We start from the raw sequence: 23,697 nt of genomic DNA on the forward strand, positions 1-23,697 counted from the left end.
GATCCTTAACAAACTATCGTGCAAACAACTATAGAACAGCGTCTCTTCTACGTCTCCCCCCAGCCCCGACGCCATTAATGAAGGCTTGATTGCTTGATATCTTTCTTTCGTGCGTGTCACGTGTGCGTGTGGAGAAAGATAAACAATTATTTTGTTACAATAAGCGTTCAAATCTCCCCCTCCCTTTCATAACAATGTAATAAAGGGGGTTCATCGACCCCGAAAATTTATACATATTGGAAACTGGCTAATATAAAACCTGTGTGTATGGATAAATGAGAGCTTATTGTGAACTGGGCTTGTACTTTCTATTTCGCAGTAAATTGGACTAAAGCTAGATTCCCACTCGACGGAAAACACGACGGAAACCCGGCAGAAAGGGGTTCGACCGAAAAATCTTTACGCCGAGTCCGACGGAATTACCGTTCTGTCGGGCGTCAGTTGTGTTCTATTTTTTCGGTCGTGTTCGGCGTTACGCCGGTGTCTCAGCCAATGAAATTATCCCACTGACAACGTCAAGAGCGCACGCACACGCGAGATCGATTGATAGCCGCCATTTTTTTTTGTGGTTGACCAAGGCTTATCGGAAACACGCCACCAATAAAGAAAAATTAAACTTACGAAAGTAAAAAGAGATAAGATGTTAATAAGGAAGACTTTACTGAGGAGGTTAGAAAATGTCCCTTCTTGTAGATCTAAGCGACAAGGGGACAAATATATCAATTCAGAGTTTGAAATAGCCGTTATGGAAACAACTCAAATCTGTCACGTGACCCAAACAGATCTACCGCCAAACTGAAAATTCAGTCGTAGTGTGAACAGTCTACCGCCGGACGCCGGCGTAAGTTAAAATTTCTACCGTCGGCTGTGTGATTTCCGTCGGTTTTTTTCGGTCGAGTGGGAATCTAGCTTAAGCTTTGAGGAAGTCACAAATATCAGAGAAAACCCCTCTCAGACGAAACCAAAGAAGAAATCACGAAATATTTATGACCACTTCGAAGATTTTTAGATATTACTCTCACGCCACGACACAGAACTTCAGGTAGCCCAAACTCAATGCGTGTGAAATTCTGGCCAACTCGGTCAAGTATCTAGCGGTATCTCTTGGCGTGATTGAAATTACCCAGTATTTAGGATTGCCCTGGAAATCTCTTTCCCTGCATGTAATACTCGATTTGGAGTATTCAATATCCGCGGTGCAGATATTAACAAACCATACAGAAAACCAAATGCCAGAAGTAAATACAACGTCGGAGATTCCAATAGCAAACATAAGTAACAAAAATTGTCTCAGTTAAAAAATTAAAGGTCGTCTATTATTCAACGAAAAAAGTTTTTCCCATGGCAAACAAGGGAAAAGTAGTGAGTAAGAAGAGTTCAAGACTTCGAGCTTGGTGTTTATCGTAAATTTCCCTCTATAATTAGCTCCAGAAGTAAGATGAGACTAGAAGTGAAGAGCTATAGCATTGGTAGCAGATCCTGGCACTAGTGAACAAATTTGAGCAGATTTTATGCCACCGCTTCCATCCCACGCGCCTACACTAGAGAGATAAAAATTGGTCGAGTTCCAAAAACATTTCCTACCCCCTTCCCCTCAACCTAAAGCCGCCGAACACGGACGCGGCTCCTTGAATCTAGTTCGGCCGTCTACCGCCGCGAACGTCTCACGTTTTGGAGAGGGAAAATTCAGAAACCGCTACCAGAGGGCCAACCGTTCTTGTGTTATCAAAAATATTCACTTTCGCCGAGTGAAGAATTTGGTTAGCTCAGTACTTCTAGTCTCATCTTACTTCTGTTTGATCTAATATTTTACGAAGGTCCTTAAATTACAGTTACGGTAATTTTGACATCTTTCGCGAACGCAATTAAGTCAAAATTGTTCTTACCTCCTCTGACTCGAACATTCCGGCTTCCAGTGACCCCGACGGAATTGTAAGCGAGACATCTGTAGGTGGCCGAATGTACTTCTTGTTTGTAGTTATCGGAGTTGAAAGGCGGGAAGACCAAGGCGCCATCTTGCCTGACGTGTCTTAGTCCGGGGACGTCGATGGCCGCTTGCTTCGAGTAACTGGTCGTTCCTTCCGCCACGATCCAACTGATGACCGGAGCCGGATCTCCCCGGGCCGAACACGGAATGACCGCCCCCGTCGAGTTCGCAAAGTCCACCGTCACCGGCGGTTCTTGGATGAACGTTGGTGCTTCTTGAGATATTGACAGACCTTCAAAAATAATTTGAAAATTATTAATAAAAAAATAACATCCAATTTCTCGATGCTATTTTTTAAAGGATAACTATACACTGATTATTGAAGCAATTTAAGGGGAACCAGAGAGAATTTATAATAGGGAGTAGAAACTGAGGAATATTATGTAGCTCAAAAATCACGTGATCAACAAAACTGGCCAGGTCTACTTCCGGTACTATTTTTTGTGGCCCCTCCCTCTAGGGTGGGTCTAGAATGTTGCGGGAGGGTCCAGGGGAGATGGACACTACCTTTTTAGGGAAAGGGAAACATCTGACTTAAAATAACTCCAAATGGCGCCAGTCGCACTCGAAATCGCCAACCCTTATTGGGTAATTGTACAACCAACAGTGATTGAGGGCAAACTTTAAAATTAAAGGAGTGTCATGTGACCGGAAATTTACCTGTCCAGTTTTAGCGTCGCAACCTACTTGTTTGAGCTACATTGTATTAGCACTGTCAAGGGCAAGAACTTCCACTCCCTATTATAAATTCTCTCTGGAGGAACCTACACGCTTAATAATTAGCGCAAAATACGTGGGGCCCGTTGTTTTAGTTGCAAACCACAAAACAATTATCCAGACTAACATTTGTGAAATAAATCAAATATTCTGGCACAATATTTATTCGGAAATGGAACATCATTTGCTTAAATAAAATGTTATTCCTGCAATTGAAAAAATATTTCGCATTCGAATAAAAATAAAGTTTGTGTATTTGACGCTCTAAATGTAATTTTTGGATAATATAATTTTACCTGGTCTATGGACTCAACATCAACTTTTGTATTGTGACTCAAATATATTTAATATAATTGTACAAACTGCAAATCAAGTGGAATTTAATCAATGTATTTGTCCAATAAACTTTTAAGGTTTTTCTTTTTAAATATTGGGCATTCAAAGTTATGATGGATTTTAATTCGCGCAATTGGTGAAAAGTCTTAGTATTAGATGATGAATTTCATAGATGTTCCCCATTTAATTTGTGCATAACAAAGAGCGTGACGTATAAAGGCCGAATTAAGCATATTTACGAATGTTATTGGCGAGGGGCTAGTCATTCGCCAAAATTTTGTACACCTAATTACTGATTTCTGAATTTATATATGAATTCCTATGATTACTGGACGAATTCCTTGATTTCTGTGATTACGATTATTTTCGGTGATTTCCATAATCATTACACTGATTTCCCGTTATTGCCGCGGATTACTTGTGATTTCCGTTTGAATTCCAATGAATTCCGGTGATTATTTGGTGAATGCCGTGATTACCACTGGATTCCTCGTGAATTTCGATGAATACAGTGATTATTTCTATTTCAACTGATTATGATTTTTATTTTGGATTATCGAATTCCTCCATTGATTATGCGTGATTATTTCACGAAGGGCGTGATTACCGAGGTGATTACAAAAGATTACTAGTAAATCATGTGATTATTTCTAATTTTCTCAAGATTTCACGTGATTTCCAGTGATTATCGGAGATTTCTGATTACTTTTGATTACCCGCAGAAATGATTTTGATTACTGATGATTTTCAAAGAATTCTAGAAATCAAGTAATCGATTTCTGCGGTTTTGTACACCTGATTATTCAAGTGACTAACCCCTCGGTTATTGGCAAATTTGACTAACAATGCATCGGTAAAATTATTATTGTCGGTTTATTACAAACGAGTGAATAATATGGATTGGTTAATCATTCAAATGCTATTCAAGGTTCTAATCATGGGTACTAGGCCTATAGAAAGACTTAAGGGATAAATTCAAGAACTTCTGATTAAGTGCTGATTGTATGTAATGTTAGTTTTAGGTTCCTTGTTTTCGAATTTTAATAATTGTTTCCATCACAACTACGTTCATTAAATATAACCATAAGTTAATCATGCCTCTAAGTACACAAATATGGGCTACAACTGGAAATCTTCTGCAGGCTACTGTGACGTCAGAACTCGTATAGCGCTAAGATCCGAAGAGAGAAAATTTTGAAATTTCGGTCGCGGTGCAGCCACCTGGCGGTCGAGACGATTACTAAATGGGTCACATGATAAAAAATCATCCAATGTAATAAAGGAGATTTTTACGTTTCCTATAGGCAGGCATTGGGGGAACGAATTTTACTTAAGCAACCCCAAATCCCTCTCTCTCTCGTGAGATAGAGACGGTTTCAGTCCTGAAACATTCTAAAAGGGATAAAAGAAACGCTAGGCTAGGCGGTACAATTTTGTATTGAAGTTGAGGTTATAAATGATACGGAGAGAGTATAGGGTTTCATTAAAGGGAGCCAGACAAACACTATTGCCATAGGAGTAGCAGCCATTTCTCTACTTAGAGGCATTATAAACTTATGATATAACCTATAATAGAGTAATTTCGGTTGAGAAGGGGAGTGAACTGTGTATCCCCTACGTTAGGGGCAACTTTGTAGTAGAGAATACTATTTGCCCCCAGAAGGGAAGGGGAGGGGGGATATCACCAAGGTAAGAGATAGAGGGTTATGACGTTGCCGTATATGGGAAAGAAATTACTCTATATGTAACTAAAATAAGACTCAGAAGTTTCCAAAGTTGCCGTATTTCTAAACAATTGCGTTCGCTACATTAACTTAGAAACTTTGATCCTTCAAAAATTATTAAGTAAAATCAAATAAGCATAATAGCGTTTAACGAGATCGAGTTAACGCGTACAAAGGCATATAATACTGTATTTTGTTAAAACTTTTTACGTGTCGTTTACACTTTGGTTTCATTGGTTAGTCATAAGCTAAACGCCCACGTCAGACTAGCGACAGCGTAATTAAAGCTATTAATTTAAGCGAAACAATATTAAGAGACGGTGGCGAGACTTCTTAAAGAGCAAATCTCATTAATAATTAAAATAATCATCCTCTTAACCGTGGATTAAATTATAAATGCTAGGACTTCGTAATTCTAAAGAGGCACAGCGAAAAGTGTAATCAGAAGGGAATAAGAGAGAAGGGACACACTTTATATCTCCATAATGCTTTACACTCGTAACAACAGTCTTACTAACCTCAAATCAACTACCCTTCACTGATTGGCTATCTAACTTCTGCCTTAGCTGTGACGTCACATAAGAGGGTGACGTCTCGGTTGACGAATAAAAAGTAGTTTTGTTTACAACTTTACATTGAAGGAGATAAAAATGGCCGAATTTCATGTTGATAAACGAAATCAAGCTGTGCAATTAATTTAGATACACGGGAATTGAGAACATACCAAAATCAGGTAATTGGAAGGTATTAAATAGATGAAAACTAATTATTCTGAATTTATATTAAAAAATACAAATTACTTTCAATAAAATACATACTTGAGGTTATAATTACACAAGAACGAAACATGGACAGCCCTAAGCCTTTGGAGAATGAAAATCTAGCAGACAAATAGGCCACTTGATACGGCGGAGAACTTAAAGAACTATTTTTGCAGTAAATTGGTTAAAAGCTGTGTACTTGCGCAAAGTTTTCGCGGTTTTCTTGAGGTTGGTCGGACTCTCGTTACCAAAGCAGGCTCTAATGTCTCCCTTCTCTCTTATTCCCTTCTGATGTAATTATTCGATTGAAACACAGTGAGCTTGGGGTTTTAGAATCTACAAAGTAATCACCCAGTTTTTCCGTATAAGCTTGATAGGATTATTAGATAATTACTGGATCTGTACTGTAATTGCGTACTTCTCCGTCTTAGTGTTAAAATTAGGAAAGATTAAGTATTTAGTGGTTTTATCACGACATAATATATAAAAGAAAGGAGCAGTGAACATTGGAGTGACTTTAAGAAGCGTTCCAAAATACAACTAGTGCTTAGTTAGAATCTATATTGTAAAATTTCGCAAAGGCAAGAAGACTTTTTAAATTAAGAAAGATTAAGAATGTAGTGGGAATAACTTGCTTTAATATGTAAAAGCAAGGAGTACCGAATCTTACAATCGAATTTTGTTTCAAATAGAGATGTGAAATTACCGTAATTTTTAAAAATGGTAATTTCCCTGGTAAATTACCGAAACATTACCGGTAAATTACCGAAACATTACCGGTAAATTACCGATTAAAATTTTGAAATTACAAAAATTACCGGTAAATTACCGATTAAAATTTTGAAATTACAAAAATTACCGGTAAATTACCGATTAAAATTTTGAAATTACAAAAATTACCGGTAAGTTACCGATTAAAATTTTGACATTTCAAAAATTACCGGTAAATTACCGATTAAAATTTTGAAATTACAAAAATTACCGGTAAATTACCAATTAAAATTTTGAAATTACAAAAATTACCGGTAAATTACCGATTAAAATTTTGAAATTACAAAAATTACCGGTAAATTACCGATTAAAATTTTGAAATTACAAAAATTACCGGTAAATTACCGATTAAAATTTTGAAATTACAAAAATTACCGGTAAGTTACCGATTAAAATTTTGACATTTCAAAAATTACCGGTAAATTACCGATTAAAATTTTGAAATTACAAAAATTACCGGTAAATTACCGATTAAAATTTTGAAATTACAAAAATTACCGGTAAATTACCGATTAAAATTTTGAAATTACAAAAATTACCGGTAAGTTACCGATTAAAATTTTGACATTTCAAAAATTACCGGTAAATTACCGATTAAAATTTTGAAATTACAAAAATTACCGGTAAATTACCAATTAAAATTTTGAAATTACAAAAATTACCGGTAAATTACCGATTAAAATTTTGAAATTACAAAAATTACCGGTAAATTACCGATTAAAATTTTGAAATTACAAAAATTACCGGTAAATTACCGATTAAAATTTTGAAATTACAAAATTTACCGTAATTTATGCTATTTTATGTTTTAACAGGCTTATTACCACGGTAATTTTGTAATTTACCGGTAAATTACCATTCTAAGATTACGGTAAGAAATAAATCGGTAATTTACGCGGTATTTGGTAAATTACCTGTAATTTACGGACGGTAAATTACCGACTCACATCTCTAGTTTCAAAGTACTACTTGCATTTAATTTGAATATACACTGAATCAAGTGAAATTGGAATTACAAAAATTACCGGTAAATTACAGATTACAATTTTGAAATTGCAAAAATTACCGTAATTTATGGTATTTTATGTTTTAACAGGCTTGTTACCATGGTAACTTGTAATTTACCGGTAAATTACCATTCTAAGATTATGGTAAGATATAAATCGGTAATTTACGCGGTATTTGGTAAATTACCTGTAATTTACGGACGGTAAATTACCGACTCACATCTCTAGTTTCAAAGTACTACTTGTATTTAATTTGAATATACACTGAATCAAGTGAAGAGTTACAAATTCCAACTATCCTTTACAAAACCAAAAAAAAAAACCGAAGCAATTTCTTTCTGATATGAGACTGTTCCTTTAAAGTATTCTGCCGGCGTGTGTGGGCCGCTGGACTTAATTATTGAAGTTGAAAGAGTGTAGCTAAGACATTAATAATTGGAAAATAAACGCTGGAAGAGTTCGCTTCGACGGCTAGAGTCGCGCTCCACAACGGTCCTTGGTTCCCACGCTCTCTCTATATAGACACCCCCCCCCACCCTTAATAGAATTTGGTAGAACCATTAGACTCGAGTTGACACGCCACAGTTATCAACTAGCCTCTCTCGTAACTTAATATTAACAATTACTCCAAGTTTATGGCCAGGAACTTATTTGTCATTCCTTAATGAAGGGAATGCCCCTTGTATTATGGCGAACTACAAACGAGCCACATTCAATAAATCGTCTCAAAGGGCCACAAACAAATATATAGTAGACGTTACTTAATTATTATGGATTTTAAATTATCAAATGTGGATGAGAGGGAAAGTATGACAATGGCCATAGAGCTTGTGTTAAAAAACGCGGACATCTAAGTTTCGCCAATAACTATTTAGTTTACTAGTGACTGATGGACTTGCAAACTCGCGACTGAAAGTGGTTCAGACATTTATGCTCCTTGGTTTAACCATAGCCCACTCGATCACGCGCATCACGACGCAAGCTGCTCACGCTATAGCTAAATTACGGAGATTTGTTTTAAACGTATCTAGTTTTATGTGCTCTTCTATTGCTTCGATAACCTTACTTAAATCCACATTATACCTTCAAATACCTTTTAAAACATTACCAGCTTCTCTGTCCTGACTACAAACACAAATCGAGGAAGTTCTAGCATACAAAATAGCAGACGACGGTAACCGCGTAACCGCGAATTAACACAAGACCTATTTGAAGGGAGTGAACAGGCCCAGTATAGCTACGCCAATAAAACGGTCAACTACGGCGAAACTCTGATGACTCGCAACTTTTGGCCATTTTCATACTTTTCCTCTCATCCACTTTTGAAATTATTTAGTTTTTATGAAAGTTATTTTTCAGACAAAAATTATTATAAATTTCTATTTCCAAACACTGACCAACTAAACATACTTTAAAACGGCGGCTAAAACTTTCAAAAGGCAATATATTTTCAATGTTATCTAGATCGCCATTTTCAAAAGATGGCATTCGTAAAAGAGGGTCGAAAGTTTCCTCCCCACTAGGAAAACTATCTAATCTACTGAAAAATATGCCACGCCGAGAGGCTGTGGCACTCAAACTGTGGGGCGTGTTCAAAACTTCTTCAGCGCCAATCGTTGAAAAGCCGTCTGGCTAGAACTTTCCCTGAAAATCCATTACAATCCGTGGGCCTTGGACCCCACACTAGTTTGACCGGAATTTCTAGTAGACTCTATTAAAACAGCTGTTCTTGTCACCGTTTCTGATTCGTTACCTCAAACCACAGGACACACCTTAAAGTTTCGTTACTTGCCCGCTGCCAGCTCAAAATGAGAGAAGCGCCGTAGGTGGCGCGGTGATCGGACCTAATAAGAAGTTGGCTAACAGAGATGGTTCCGGATATGGTTGGAGTCCAATACTTCCCAGGATAAGAAGTCATAAACTTCTGATATGGAGAATAATTTCGTGAAAGACTTTGAAAAAACCCACTTGGTTGAACAGTACTTCGGATGCCTTAGTCGCAGAATAATAATAGTAGTTTTATAATACGGGGACTTTATTTGCTCTGGTGTAATTTAATTAGAGCTAAATGCGTTTGAGTTTTCAAAAGTGGTTTCTAGTTTTTGTTATCCGTGCCTTTGAGACCTTGAGCAATTCAACTTCTTCATACAATAGAAGTTGATTCAAGTGGTCCGGCACTGAATCTCTATAAAGTTCGGTTCAACGGGCACCGCTTTGTTTCGTCGTTTGGCTTGTTTTCGCAGCGAACACGCCAGAGACTAAATTCAATAAGATAGAGGAGCTTCCCTATAAAAGAGACCCGATTCGAATCATGGAGGAAAAACTGTAGGTGACTTGAAGAAGAAACTACACGTTTAATAGTAATGGTAAATATAGATAACCGAAAGCTATTCCTAGCTAAGACTCGAATTGCAAGAACGCACTCTCTCTCTCTCCCTCTCTTGCTTATGTACGCGGAAAAGTAAAGCCAGAAGTGAGATGAGACTAGAAGTGAAGGGCTCTAGCATTGGTAATAGATCCTGGCACTAGTGAACAAATTTGGGGATTTTATGCCGCTTCCCACGCGCCTACACTAGAGAGAAAAAAATTGGTCGAGTTCCAAAAAATTTCCTACCCCCTTCCCCTCAACCTAAAGCCGAGGAACACGGACGCGGCTCCTTGAATCTAGTTCGGCCCCCGTCTACCGCCGCGAGCGTCTCACCTATTGGAGAGGGAAAATTCAGAAACCGCTACTAGAGGGCCAACCGTTCTTGTGTTATCAAGAATATTCACTTTCGCCGAGTGAAGAATTTCGTTAGCTCAGTACTTCTGGTCTCATCTCACTTCTGGTAAAGCTAATTCAAAGTGTCACTTCTACCCATTTAATAGTACAGTACACTTACGCTAGATATAAGTTCAAAAACGTTCTTAGACTGATGGCAATTAAAATACTTTAATACTTTTACACAAGATATGCCTTACTCCACTAATGCTATTATTTCCTTTTTATGGGCCAGTGTTTTGGAGCCAATATCTCAAGAAGAAAATGTTGTAGACTCCACGTTCCAATAACATAGCATTTAATTTATGGCAGACTTAACAGAGACACCCCGTACACCACAGGGTTCCATTGCTTCAACTAAATATTTTTGTCATTTTCCTTCTCGTCTCCCGCTCTTTGCACTCCATGATATTATCTACTTTTATAAAGGGAACGTTTGGTATAAAATCCCATTTGAAGTGCGATACATCCATTTAACAAAATAACGTCAAACCGAGTTAAGGTATAAAGCGCTAAGTGTAGTTGCCATATAGAGGAAACGATATATATATAAAAGGAAGGGGCTTTGGTGGTCCGGTCGCTACTAATCCAATGGAAACAATCGAGTAACAAAGTTAAAATATTTGTCACGAACCAACGCAGTTCGTGTTTCTCGATCTATATGATCTCTCCAAATTCACTTCTCCAAAGCAGCCCACCAAGCAACTTTTGTTCGGAACCAGAGCAACAACTATCGGCTCTGTTCGCACCCACCTTGAACATATTTCATCGTAATACGGCGATGCAAGGTATTACCAAATGCCAATAGAAATAACGGAAATTGACGCGCGTAGGCGACAATCACGTGACTCACGTTGCCTCGGAGACAATTCAATGGTATTATCTTCCCCTGGCGGTATATTAAGGATTTAAATATTCGCTTATTAATATTAGCACAAGTAGGCAGGAAAACGGAACAATCCATGATAATCATGCTTCCAGTGCCTTGAAAACCAAAATGCCTTTTTTCTGGGATGGAGAGGAATAAAATAATAGAGATGGGCCGATACCTATACCATATCGGTATCGGTACCGATATTTGGCTTTAACCGATATATCGGTATCGGTACCGATATTTGGCTTTAACCGATATATCGGTATCGGTTAAAAATGAACCGATATTTCTACCCGATATTTTTTGAAGAAAATAAATACTTATGTTGAGAGTAGATGGCGCCATAAGACCTAAACTCTGAGACAGCACAGTTTTTCATCTATTTTTGGATAACGTAACTAGTGTCTAAAATGGGTTTTTCGTATGAAAAGCCAGTTTTATAGTTTCAAGTACCGAAATTGGATCGAGAATCATCTATAGAGATGGGCCGATACCGATACCATATCGGTATCGGTTTGATATCGGTTTAATCGAAGGATCGGGTAAAATATCGGCATCGGTACGTATCGGTTTCCCAAGTATCGGATCATATCGGTATCGGTTTAAACTGGTATCGGCCCATCTCTAGTAGAGAGAAAGTAAACTATTTTCAAACCTTTCACCTTAAAAACTAAACTTCAACCTTTTGCAATCTCAATGCGATCGCGACTTGTAAAAAAAAAAGTTGTATAAAAGTCAGATGTAGGATAGAAAACCCAAAAGACGGCTTTGACCATTTCCTTCCTGAGAGAGACCTCGATATCTGCACTCTGCTCACTAAATTACAGCCAACGCCCAGCAAGCCACGTAGTGATGATATCTGTAATCATTCGGATCCCAAACTTGAATTTTCCTTAACATTTCTCCATTGAATCCGAAAAGAAACAGAACGAATTCAGTATGAAACTGAGTAGCATTAAGGGGTTGGACATATCCCTTAGATGGAGACTAGACCAAGCCAACTTGTTTATTTGTTGGTTGGGTCTATAGACCCCTTCGATGTAACTAAGACGGAAAGACATGGGGGCCCTCAATCTCGCTTTTGGCGCCTGCGCTGTAGTCTCTTTGTATCATGAGAGTGCGCAAAGACGGCAATATATGAACCCTCACGTATGCCCCGATACTGTGGGTGCATACGTCGAAAAGGTTTATTTTCAACTTCTTATCAGATCGGAAATATCTTTTCAAGAGCGACCTCGAACTAAAGTTTTGCGTGTGCGGCCCCTCAAGCATCGAAAACCAGCACCACCACTGGCTTCCGCACCATTTTCGGGCCGAGCTTGACTCACGAACCCTTTTAAATTAATGTCTCTCGCCGAGGGAGAACGGGGTTTGGTAGCCTGGACAAATATTTGCATTTACCGGGGCGTACATACATCTCGAACACGACGACTTCAATAATTCTTTCTTAAGGTGCGCAACCCAACTTCAAACCAACTTCACAAACAGCGACCCTTTCCTGTTAATTCTCTAGTGTTTACTCGGTACCGATTAAAAATTATTAATCACATCCAACCGACATTGCACGCCCGATAAACAATTACACGGATAAAGGAACTAAGCAGACTAACCCACACCCCCTTCTTTCTCGGTGAACTTTGTATTCAAAGAAGTGAATTAAATGATGTGTCTAATCACTGCCAACTCTAATACTAGGCCTTGAAATGTACGACAGAAGCATTTTTTATGTGACATTTTGAATTTGCGCTTAGTAACCGTTAGATGGCTCTTTTCTGAGGCGAATTTTCGCGATGACGAAAGTTAATTCGTACTGCGCAGTCTCGCATGACGTCACGTCTTTCGCTTTTGGCGGACCAGGAAGGGAAATAAGGATTTTTTAAACTGGACTAAATAACCTGGTCAATGGCATAGAGAAGTGGATAATTAAAGTATTGGAGATAATGTCTGTGTCCGAATTCAGCTGCCAAAGAAATCTCCTCCTACCTCTCGTAAGCTCGCTCATTGGCCAATCCAAATCAAACTTAAGGCATTTCATTGGCAGTGGCAGTTTAAGGGAAAAACTTAAGGGCTGTGATAGGTTGAAATTTCCATACAGACACCATTGACACGTGTCAAAACGTACACCAAATTTAAACTAGTATTTTTCGAACTCGGAAACCGTTCAGCATCATGAACCAGTTTATTGACCGGTTTTTTTGCTTTCTTTGCCGAACTTAGCAGATTACACTTCGTCGTTACTAACAATTTCCCATAGTTTTGAATTTGCCGCCAGATTAAAACCTCAGAAAAGCGACATCTAGCGCCATTTGTGAAATCCTAACTGCCACCCCCCTTTTATTCCTATCGCAAGGCCTAGTATTAGAAAAGGCAGTGGTCTAATTCTTTTTTATTAGGAATAATAGAAGGTAGGAGAGGTTTTCTGAACCAAAAACGGATTTATGCAAGAAGAACTTTGAAGGTAGCAAATTCACTACCCATCCTCGCATACTTTATTGAGAAACTTCGTCTGCTTATATTTTGACTCCACCCACAAATTCTGTATATATAGCAATTTCGAAAAAAAATTTAATCATGAAAATCGAGTTAAGAATGACATTTTCGATCTCTAGAAGTCGCTATATACAGAATTTGTGGGTGGAGTCAAAATATAAGCAGATGAAGTTTCTCAATAAAGTATGCGAGGATGGTACTAGAGGCTAAAGCTACGATCCGACGTTCTTAGTACATAAATCCGTTTTTGTCTGAACCAAGGAAAAATTATTTACTGCCTCCTGTGGGGTAACGTGTTACTCGATCTATAATAAATATATGAAATGTATATAGTGTATCAACTCCATAGGCAGTCTTCATTACTCGTTCTATATAAAGTTTGCTAGAGAAGTTTTAGTTAGAGGTTTTTTTTAAATATTTTAAAATATAATTCATATTATTTGTTTTCATCATCATTTGAAATATAGCTTTTATTGGCCTTTGACTTAATGATTTTTGGAAATTTAGGGTATATAATGGGAGCAATTCCCAATAAGCAGAAGTGAGATGAGACCAGAAGTACTGAACTAACCAAATTCTTCAATCGGCGAAAGTGAATATTCTTGATAACACACGAACGGTTGGCCCTCTAGTGGCGGTTTCTGAATTTCCCCTCTCCAATAGGTGAGACGCTCGCGGTGGTAGACGGCCGAACTAGATTCAAGCACCCGCGTCCGTGTTCCGCGGCTTTAGGTTGAGGGGAAGGGGGTAGGAAATGTTTTTGGAACTCGGCCAATTTTTCTCTCTCTAGTGTAGGCGCGATGGAAGCGGCATAAAATCCTCAAATTTGTTCACTAGTGCCAGGATCTACTATCAATGCTAGAGCCCTTCACTTCTAGTCTTATCTCACTTCTGCAATAAGGGATAGAAACAATACATTAGCGTAATCCTTTGGAAGCCCCTTCATTGGGAGGCTAGACGTTTCTCGTAACCCTGGTCAATCTTCGCGTACTTCTTAACCTAACTATGATAAGTGAGTAAAAGCCAATGCGACAGATTGGTGTCTTTCTGTAATAGACGCCGTACTATAAGTTGTTGTTGTTAGAAGCCAAGAAGTACTGATTGGTGTCTATGTGGGATAGATGATAACTAATGGAAGGACGAATGGCCAGTAAATGATTAATTGAAATAGAAAACATAATGAAATACAGTTTTTCAATTTCTGTGTGCTGTTTATGTGATTATGCCAAGTCAAGAAGTTATATCTAGTATCTCGGAGAGAAGGTATAAATTCGCCAGATTTCCAGCTTTATCTCCAGTCCAAACGTAGCCTATCCGGAGTCAATCCCCGCCCCCTCTAAATTACAACCAGCATCTCATTGGTTCTTGAAAACTCACGTCAGCGCGACGACGCGAGTGACGAAAATTACAGTCATATTTGTCCGACTGAGGAGAGGCAGCGAAATAGCCCGGCGCCTACTTTTACGCCCCCCCCCCCTTGTATTTTGAAAGGGGGACTGGGACTATGGCGCCCAGCGAATACAAAGGCATCTTATACCTTCTCTCTGAGATACTGATATAACTTCTTGGCCAAGTCTTAAGGTTAAAAGAAAGAATCGAATTAGGAAATTGTTCAAATAGATCGTGGTTTTATCATATCTTACAGCAGTCGAAAATCTTCATAGAAATAAAGGTTTTGTAGTGGGATTATTTATTAACTTTGCTGTAGTATAAGTATGATTTAAAAATTTGTAAATAAGAGGTTTTCCAATACGGTAAGTCCGAAAAACCAGAATACTTTTATGTAAACTAGATTCTTATAATAGACGACTAATTCGCTAGTAGAAGGGAAGGGGTGCGTTTGCCTTCAAATGAATATTCGGCGAATTCCAGAAATGAGGAGATTTAGCTTCAAATGCTATTTAATTTTGAAAGTTTTGGTCAACTCGAACAAAACCGTTCGTTCTAGAGAAATATCTTTATTTCATTTCGCTGTGTTGGTCTCGCTTGGTGGTTTTACTAAATATGGTCATTAAAGTTTAATCGCGTCAAACTTTAGGGTTTAAAATTTCACGCATGCCGCTTTCGACTCTTTTTATTACCATAGTGTAGTGGAGGGAGAGGGAGGGGTTTCATTTGAAAAATCGATATTTGCTATATACGGATTATTTCGCTTTAAATTCAAGCAACGCGCCAACCAACTCCAAAATTAGCTTTAGTTTCTTCTTCACTTACATACTACACGCTTCATATAATACACGGTTAAAGCAGATTCTCGCAGGATCACGCTTTTGACTCGATTCACTCTGCAACCATTCAATATAATTAACAGAGAGTGAGAAAAGCACCAGCGTTAATGAAGTCCTCCCTTTAGTTACAGGTTTACTGGTTTATTTAAGATGTCGTACCAAGTACACCCTTGCGATTCCCAATAGGGGAGAGCTCATCCGGAATACAAATTCAAGGGTCTTAATAGTAGCCACATCGTTATCTATTTAACTAGCACATAAATAAAAAGAAAATAAATATTAAAACGCCAAACATACAAATTCAGAAGTATCCGACCCCACAGACAAAAATTCAAAAATATCCGACCCCACAGGTTAAGAGGTACCCCACCCCATATCACCCCGACATTTTAGAGATAAAACTAAACGATAAAAACTCGGGTTGCTATCAAGTCTCTATGGCTCAGTGGTAGAATGTCTAACTACTGCGTGAGCGATTCGGGTTCGATTCCCGGCTGATGCCAAGAATAATTTTAATTAATATAAAATCTCTAACCGAGCTCAGTTACCCCTATTGGTGGGTTGAGGTACTATCCAATTCCTTTTAAGCTAAAATCTAACGATAACGAAAGCGACAAACCCAACCACTACTACTACTACTATTGCGGCTCGGGTCAAACTAAGAGCCTATCGTATACTACGATGTGGCTAAAAACACAGAAATTAAACATAACTAATGCAAAGTGCGAACATGGGATATCAAAAAATTCAGAGAACACGATCCAAGTGCAACAGAGATCTATAGCGGCTTATTAGGTACTAGAAGGTGTGAAATAGTGAGGTTGAGGCCGGTGAAGTTGGTTCTTCGACCACTACGTCAAGAGAATGGATCGGATGACATGGTTGTCCCAACTTCCACCTGTAAGACCTAGGATCTCTCGAAGGGTCATTATGACGCCCTGGTCTCGGAAATAACGGGATGTGGTCCCAAGACAAGTCTCGAGGCATTCAAAAGGAATATACTGAATGTCTTCGATTGCCTGCACACAGAGCCTACAGAGCGGGGAACTTGACCCGAGTTCAGACTGACGGACAACCGTAAGTATAGGCAGCCGTTTTCGGGTTGAAAACGGAGTCCGCATCCGTGTGCCATCATTGCATGGTTCCGGGCCCGGGTAGGATTTTTGGACACAGCAGCAGCTCAGAGCGATCGTGCGTGGTTTTTCCTCTCTTATATCCTGATATCTTTTCCGATACTATATAGAGTACGCAGCGGATCTTTTCTTAACCAAAACTTGTTTTTCATACATCCGAGGTAATGAAAGAAGTGTAAACTCACATGATTGCACCAATTTACTTCTTTTCATAATACGAGTTCGTAGCTGCTCGCGGATATTTTTTTAACCCGCTTCTTGACTAGATTCTTTTTGGGGCGCACGGGAACTACAAACACACACCACAAACACTAGATATATATTTATAAACGAAAATCTAAACAGTTCTGTAAGAAAAATGGAGATAGTACGCAAAGCAACATGCCGGTTGGTCGAACTTGACGGCAGGTATGCATGATGTTTGAGGGTTGTTGTTTTTTTGGCTTTTTGTACACCATTTTTAATTAAGGCAACAGATTTAAATTAATGGTTAGCTATTCAATATAATCAGAAGTTCACTAAATTAGCCTAGGAAGTAAACAATTACAATAGCTGGTATAGCGTACATACATCTCTACTGGGGTAAGAACTCCTTTTAACTCCATGGATGGGGGTTTAGTTTTTTTCCCCTTTCCTAACCCTGTTAGAAATCTTGAGCTCCTCTCTTGGAAGTCTTTCTTCACGAGAGCGGGGCGTGACATTTTCAGCCCATGAACGCTGGATCTCTGAATGGACCGGAAAATGGCGTAGATGCCTCAATACATCACGTTTGGTTTTTCAAAAAATATAAAAAGGAACGGCCAAGGAAAGATGTGATATCTAGTTTATTAGGGAGAAGGTATAAATTCGCCACATGTCCAGCTTTACTTCCAGTCTAAACGTAGGTCCGGAGTTAATCCCCGCCTCTAAATTACAACCAGCATCTCATTGGTTCTTGAAAACTCACGTCAGCGAGACGCGAATGACGAAAATTAGGTATTTTCCGACTGAGGAGAGCCCAGCCTCCTTTTGCGTCCCCCCTTGTATTTTGAAAGGGGGACTGGAACTATGGCGCGAATACTTATAGGCATCTTATACCTTCTTCCTAATAAACTAGATATCACTTCTTGGCCACGGTCGTTAAATTGATTCTTTTTAATAGGTTTATGAATAATCATAAAAACTGGAAATTGCCTTGCACTGTTTCCAAATTCACAGCCCACATCACTTCCCCTGATGCTATGCTAGAGGGCTCGGTTTTACAGTGGAAGGGGGCGTTTTCCAGCCCCTTTAAAGATCCAGCGTTCGCTTTCAGCCAATAGCCTTTTCTCTCCCAATAGGACAAATTTTGGCGTACGAGTCGCACCTAAACCGGAGGTCTGAGAAACGTTATCGCGAGGTGGCGAATGTGACGCCCTTCTTCAGTATTGCTACACAAGAGAGGGGAGTCCCAAACCCCGCTTTTGGTTACTTCCTAGGCTAATTTGATGGATTTCTGATATTTTATAACGAACCAGTACGTAAGAAATATTTGTTTGAAAAAATTAATTTTCCTGGGCGCTATTTTCCAAGTTGTCATCCGCCACGTTTCTGAATGTTTAGAAAAAAGGGGAGACTTTATTTTGGTCTGTCATTAGCAGGGTTCGTACGGAACCTGGATATCCTGGATAACCTGGATAAGTCAGGGATATGGAAAATAGGGGAAAAAGTCAGGGATAAGTCAGGGATTTAAAACATTTTCCTAAAAAGTCAGGGATATGTCAGGGATTTTGTTTGGCATATCAAACCATTCTTCATGCAATGCTAAATATGAGCCAGGTGTGATGAAGTTGGCTCTGGTAAACACCTTAAAATGGTCAGGGATATAGGCAACATTTGGTCAGGGATAACCTGGAAAAGTCAGGGATTTTCAATGTAAAAATTTCGTACGAACCCTGATAGAGATTAGACACATAGATGAAGAAATTATAGTGCCGGGGTGTGTTAGCTAGAACACGCGGGAGCTATTAGGTTCAACGTATGTAAATATAAACGGGTATTAAATACAACCTTCCTATGCAAATTCTTCGTCACCATGAAAATACGTTACAAGAAAAGTGTTTTAATTATGCTTTGGTTTGTTGTTCCTAATATTTGCCAGGATTTTTTTATGGAACATCGATTATATCCAAGCGAGGAACGTCAATCCATTATTGTTAGGGTTAATGACTGAAGTCCCGACTTCACATTAAAGCACACAAGCTAATACCTTATGAAGTGCTTTACTGTTATCATAAGTTTATCATGCCTCTAAGTACACAAATATGGGTTACAATTGGGCATCTTCTGCAAGCTACTGCGACGTCAGAACTCGTATAGCGCTAAGATCCGAAGAGAGAAAATTTTGAAATTTCTGTCGCGGTGCAGCCACCAAGCGGTCGAGACGATTACTAAATGGGTCACATGATAAAAAATCATCCAATGCAATAAAGGAGATTTTTACATTTCGTACAGGCAGGCATTGGGGGGGGGACGAATTTTACTTAAGCAACCCCAAAATCACCCCCCCTCTCTCTCTCTGGTGAGATAGAGGCGGGCGGTTTCAGTCCTGAAACATTCCAAAAGGGATAAAAGAAACGCTAGGCTAGGCAGTATAATTTTGTATTGAAGTTGAGGTGATAAATGATACGGAGAGAGTGTGGGGTTTCATTAAAGGGAGCCAGACAAACACTATTGGCATAGGAGGAGCAGCCATTTCTCTACTTAAAGGCATTATAAACTTATGCTGTTATGTTTTCGTAAAAGTCACCCCTATTCGCAATAATGATCAGAATAGGTGTTTTCTAAAATTGTACAAAGTTCATTTAAAAACTGTCAAATTTATTGTAGGCCAGATAAAACTCACAGTTATTTTGAATAATCTAATATTAACGACTGTAGTGTCGACGGACTAATGATCGATATGATAATTGTCAGAACCATGACACTGCCATTAAAGCTAGAAATAAGAATTACGAATCTGATTGCAGCACACTATACTCAAGGTAAGTGTCCGTCTGATATGTTCCACACTGTATGTTTATGACGAACATTGGAATTTTAACTGAAGTAATTTTGTTTGAGAATGATTTATTCAGAGATTCAAAGTTATTTTAAAGGAATAGCGACGTGATTTAAAAATTATCTCAAATCTAAAGAAAACCTTACTTTTTTGAGAGTTTAAACTCTTCTGATTCCAAAAATATGCTTGATTAATATTTAAATATGAAGGAAAACACAGAAAAAACACTTTGAAAACTTGAAATTTGGGGGGACAAAAGCAAATTTGCGAAGAAGATTTTTGGCGGGTTTTCTCCTTGCTACGTCACTCACGGCATCTCGCGGAAAAGCCAAACGCGCGCGCCCGAGACTCCCGAGTCTACTAATGCCGCGCGAATCTGAATAAAATAGGCTTAACGCGGCGCTGAGACACTTATAGGCGTCACGTGAGCGACATCTAGAGTGAAAGTTTCTCCTTACTACGTCATCAAGCGAAACAAAATTTTAACTAGGCCTTTTCCAAACACTAAACTTTGATTGCAATTTTACAAATTTCTACGAAACCAAATACAAAAGTAAACATATCATAATAAACTAGATTTTTCGAGGATTTTTAGCATTTTAAGTTTGTGGGTGACGAAAATTATGTCACTAACACTTTAAGTGACGTTTGTAGGAAGCGTTCAGCCAGGAAAACCAAGGTTTTCATTACCATATTATTATCACGAGATATAAAATTTAAGTATTTAGCCTTTCAATAAAATCTTTCGTTGAATCTCGGCTACCAATTGATTTCACCGGAGTTGAGCCTAAAATCCTCTCCTCTCACTGTGTTGATGTTTACCATTTACAATTTTATATATACGTATACCGTGTTTTTGTAGAAAGAGTGGAAAACTTATGGAGCTGTTGGTCCATTAGGAGCTTTTTGCTTTCGGCGTTAAAGTCTCCCCTATGGTCAGTTTGTGGTCAGCCCATGCGAAAATACCACTTTTATGGAGGTTCAGTCGTTAACTCCGCCATTTTCCACAGAGATAAAACTGACAAAATACATACGCTACGTTACAATCTCGGTATATCACGGAACTAACAGAACATAAAGGTAGATTTAAAATAGTACAAGACCTAGCTCAACTATATAAATATAAACGTTTAAGTATGGTTTTCACTTGACCGAAAAACACTACTTTGCAGCTGGACGTCAAACGTCAGATTTGTTTTTCACGTTGTCGCCCAGCGTTATAGCGTTTTCACTTAACGAAGTTCCCGCAAATAATGGAACCAAGGCTTAACAGATAAACTGAACACTGCACTAATTGCGGCTCATCTATTGTCTTCCTTTTTTGCAATCTTTGTTTCTAATATCATACAGATTTGTATCGTTCCTAACCTCTTCAATAAACCTTTCAGCATTGAACTTCGGCATTCTCAGGGATTTGTACTAGTTACTGACTCCGTTAGGAACGACATAATTAAAAACATGGCGGACCGCAGAAGGCCTCGACGCGTGGTCGAAAATGACGTCATGACTCTAGCTTATTGCTGATTGGCTCGAGCAGAGCGTTAACGTTGAACGCGGCCGAAAAAATAGAAAGCTAATATCGCCACACTCAACGTAATTTCTGTCCAGCGTAACTAGGTTTTTTTTCGGTTGTCGCTTGACGTCGGGCGAAAAGTCGTGATTTACGCCAAGTGAAAACCATGCTTTACACTTGGGTCGGCCCTTTGCTTGTAGTACAGACCGGGAAAGTTATGATGCTTCAGAACTTATTTCGGCCTATATTTAGCGTTAAAAATATTTCAGTTCTTAACAAATTGTAGGCTATATTATATTTCACTGATAATAAACAAGTCATTATTCGCATTCAATATTTTTGTGAATATAAGACCAGCTTCGCCATTTTCAAATCTATTCATCAAACAGAAGAATTTTGAATATAAGAAGATTAATCTAAACTACCAGCATTATATGGATGCATAGATATAAAAACGGGGCTGGTTTATAAATAGGAAAAACTCCCAAATATATTTATAAAAACTGTCTTTGAATATATAGACTTGACAAAATGTAAAGGACTAGTTGAACCAGAAGTGAGATGAGACCAGAAGTACTGAGCTAACCAAATTCTTCACTCGGCGAAAGTGAATATTCTTGATAACACACCAACGGTTGGCCCTCAGGTAGCGGTTTCTGAATTTCCCCTCTCCAATAGGTGAGACGCTCGCGGTGGTAGACGGCCGAACTAGATTCAAGGAGCCGCGTCCGTGTTCCGCGGCTTTAGGTTGAGGGGAAGGGGGTAGGAAATGATTTTGGATCTCGACCAATTTTTTTCTCTCTAGTGTAGGCGCGTGGGAAGCGGTGGCATAAAATCCTCAAATTTGTTCACTAGTGCCAGGATCTGCTACCAATGCTAGAGCCCTTCACTTCTAGTCTCATCTCACTTCTGGTTGAACTAAAAAACGAAAAATATATCTTTCCTTACTTGCGAAAATGTTTTAGTTTTCATCGCGTAGGATCGTGGAATATTTGTAATAAATTGAGATTGCAAGTTGGGGATTTATTTTAAGTAGTGTCAACCAATAAATATATACTGTTTGCTATGCCAAGTAATGTCGTTAAGCCTTGGGATAAGGATTGGTGGCGTCTGTTTATTAGAGTGGAGTGCGCTTCAGATTGAGTCGAAAATAATGAGATGAAAGAAAGCCAAAGGAATTCCTCGGAGAGTCCAGATTACAATTTCACTAAATTGAAATACCCGACGAACCAACTTTAAACTAACATTCCAAAAATGTTCTGCCCCAACTGACAAGGGACCTACATCCAACGTGGCTGTCACTTGTTTTATAAAACAAAGGATATAACTTAAATCCCCTTGCTTTGCATTGCTTTTAGCAGAAATAATAAAATAGTCCTAAGTGTTTCAAGTTCAACTTCGGGTGAAATTTGTTTATAAAACCCTTGAAATCATTCTCATATTTTACCATAAGTTTTCAAATATTGGACTTAAAGGGTATGAGAAGCTTCGTTTGAAAAACCTCTGATTTATATAGCAAAAGATAGAATTAATTACTGTGAATTCAAAAATATCAAGCTTTTAATTGACTCCGATTTCTAGTTATTTGGCAATATGCATTTGAAAATGCTTCATATGAAATTACTTGAAATCCTCTTTTTAAGAAAGGCTAAAACGTTTCCCTGTAGGCTGACGTCACACACAAGCTATCAAAGCATGGACAGAGCTCGAGACGCGTATAGCTCGCGCTCGCGCTCGAGCGTATAGGATTCCCGCGCTTTTTTCCTCAACGTCATAGTGATGTCATAAACCAACCGAACAAGCTGACAAGCCAAAATGATTTATATATCGAAACTGAGTTTTCGTGATTTTCCAAGGGATTTTAAAAATAGAAACTTTGGTTCAATTATTTTAAAAACTTGATATTTTGAAAGTAGAGACTTGAAAGTGTAATATAATACCACTTTCGTGCTAAAATATGATATGAAATTGTAAATTCCCATACCCTTTAAGATCACTTTTCCCGATTCAGTAGGTTTAAGGAAGATAGGTCTATATTACTAGCAATGCTGCCTTTTTTAAACCACGTGGTCATCTTGGATAATTACGGCGAGATATGCTCCTCAAACTTGGATGGCGATAGTTTGGCGATATAAATTCATTGATAGATTTAGTTATGGCATTCGATTACAAAGAAGATCCCTTGGCCTCAGAATAGCGAGGCTTTCAGAAAATTTTCATTTTAGTGTCTTACTTCGGATTTTTATATTACTTCTTATTTCACTTGATTAAAACTTCCAATTTAAAAGTATTTGGAATTTCTACGCAATGCGAGACAACCAGTTCCGTAATTCCCTTGGAAACAATGGTGTTAGCAGATTAAGCGTAAAAGCAGAA

General features: G+C 38.5%; 1 protein-coding gene across 3 annotated transcripts in view; it reads right to left on the reverse strand.

The window, feature by feature from the left end:
* The window catches only part of LOC149712167 (cell adhesion molecule Dscam1-like), a 128,454-nt gene that overhangs the window by 92,569 nt on the left and 12,188 nt on the right, over positions 1–23,697 (reverse strand). For 2 of the 3 annotated variants that reach the window (XR_016370253.1, XM_089844902.1), the window contains exon 2: positions 1,887–2,219. Coding sequence is in view for 1 of the 3 variants with exons in the window: in XM_089844902.1 (XP_089701028.1) it covers positions 1,887–2,219 (333 nt within the window). In the remaining 2 variants the exon portion in view is untranslated. Of the gene's footprint in view, positions 1–1,886; positions 2,220–23,697 lie in introns of those variants that run through there. The other variant, XR_016370254.1, reaches the window with a different exon arrangement.

This window comes from Phalangium opilio, unplaced genomic scaffold (assembly GCF_054372755.1).
Source record: "Phalangium opilio isolate 3A_F unplaced genomic scaffold, DU_Popi_V2 ptg000009l_1, whole genome shotgun sequence".
In the NCBI taxonomy this organism is placed as follows: Eukaryota; Metazoa; Arthropoda; class Arachnida; order Opiliones; family Phalangiidae; genus Phalangium; species Phalangium opilio.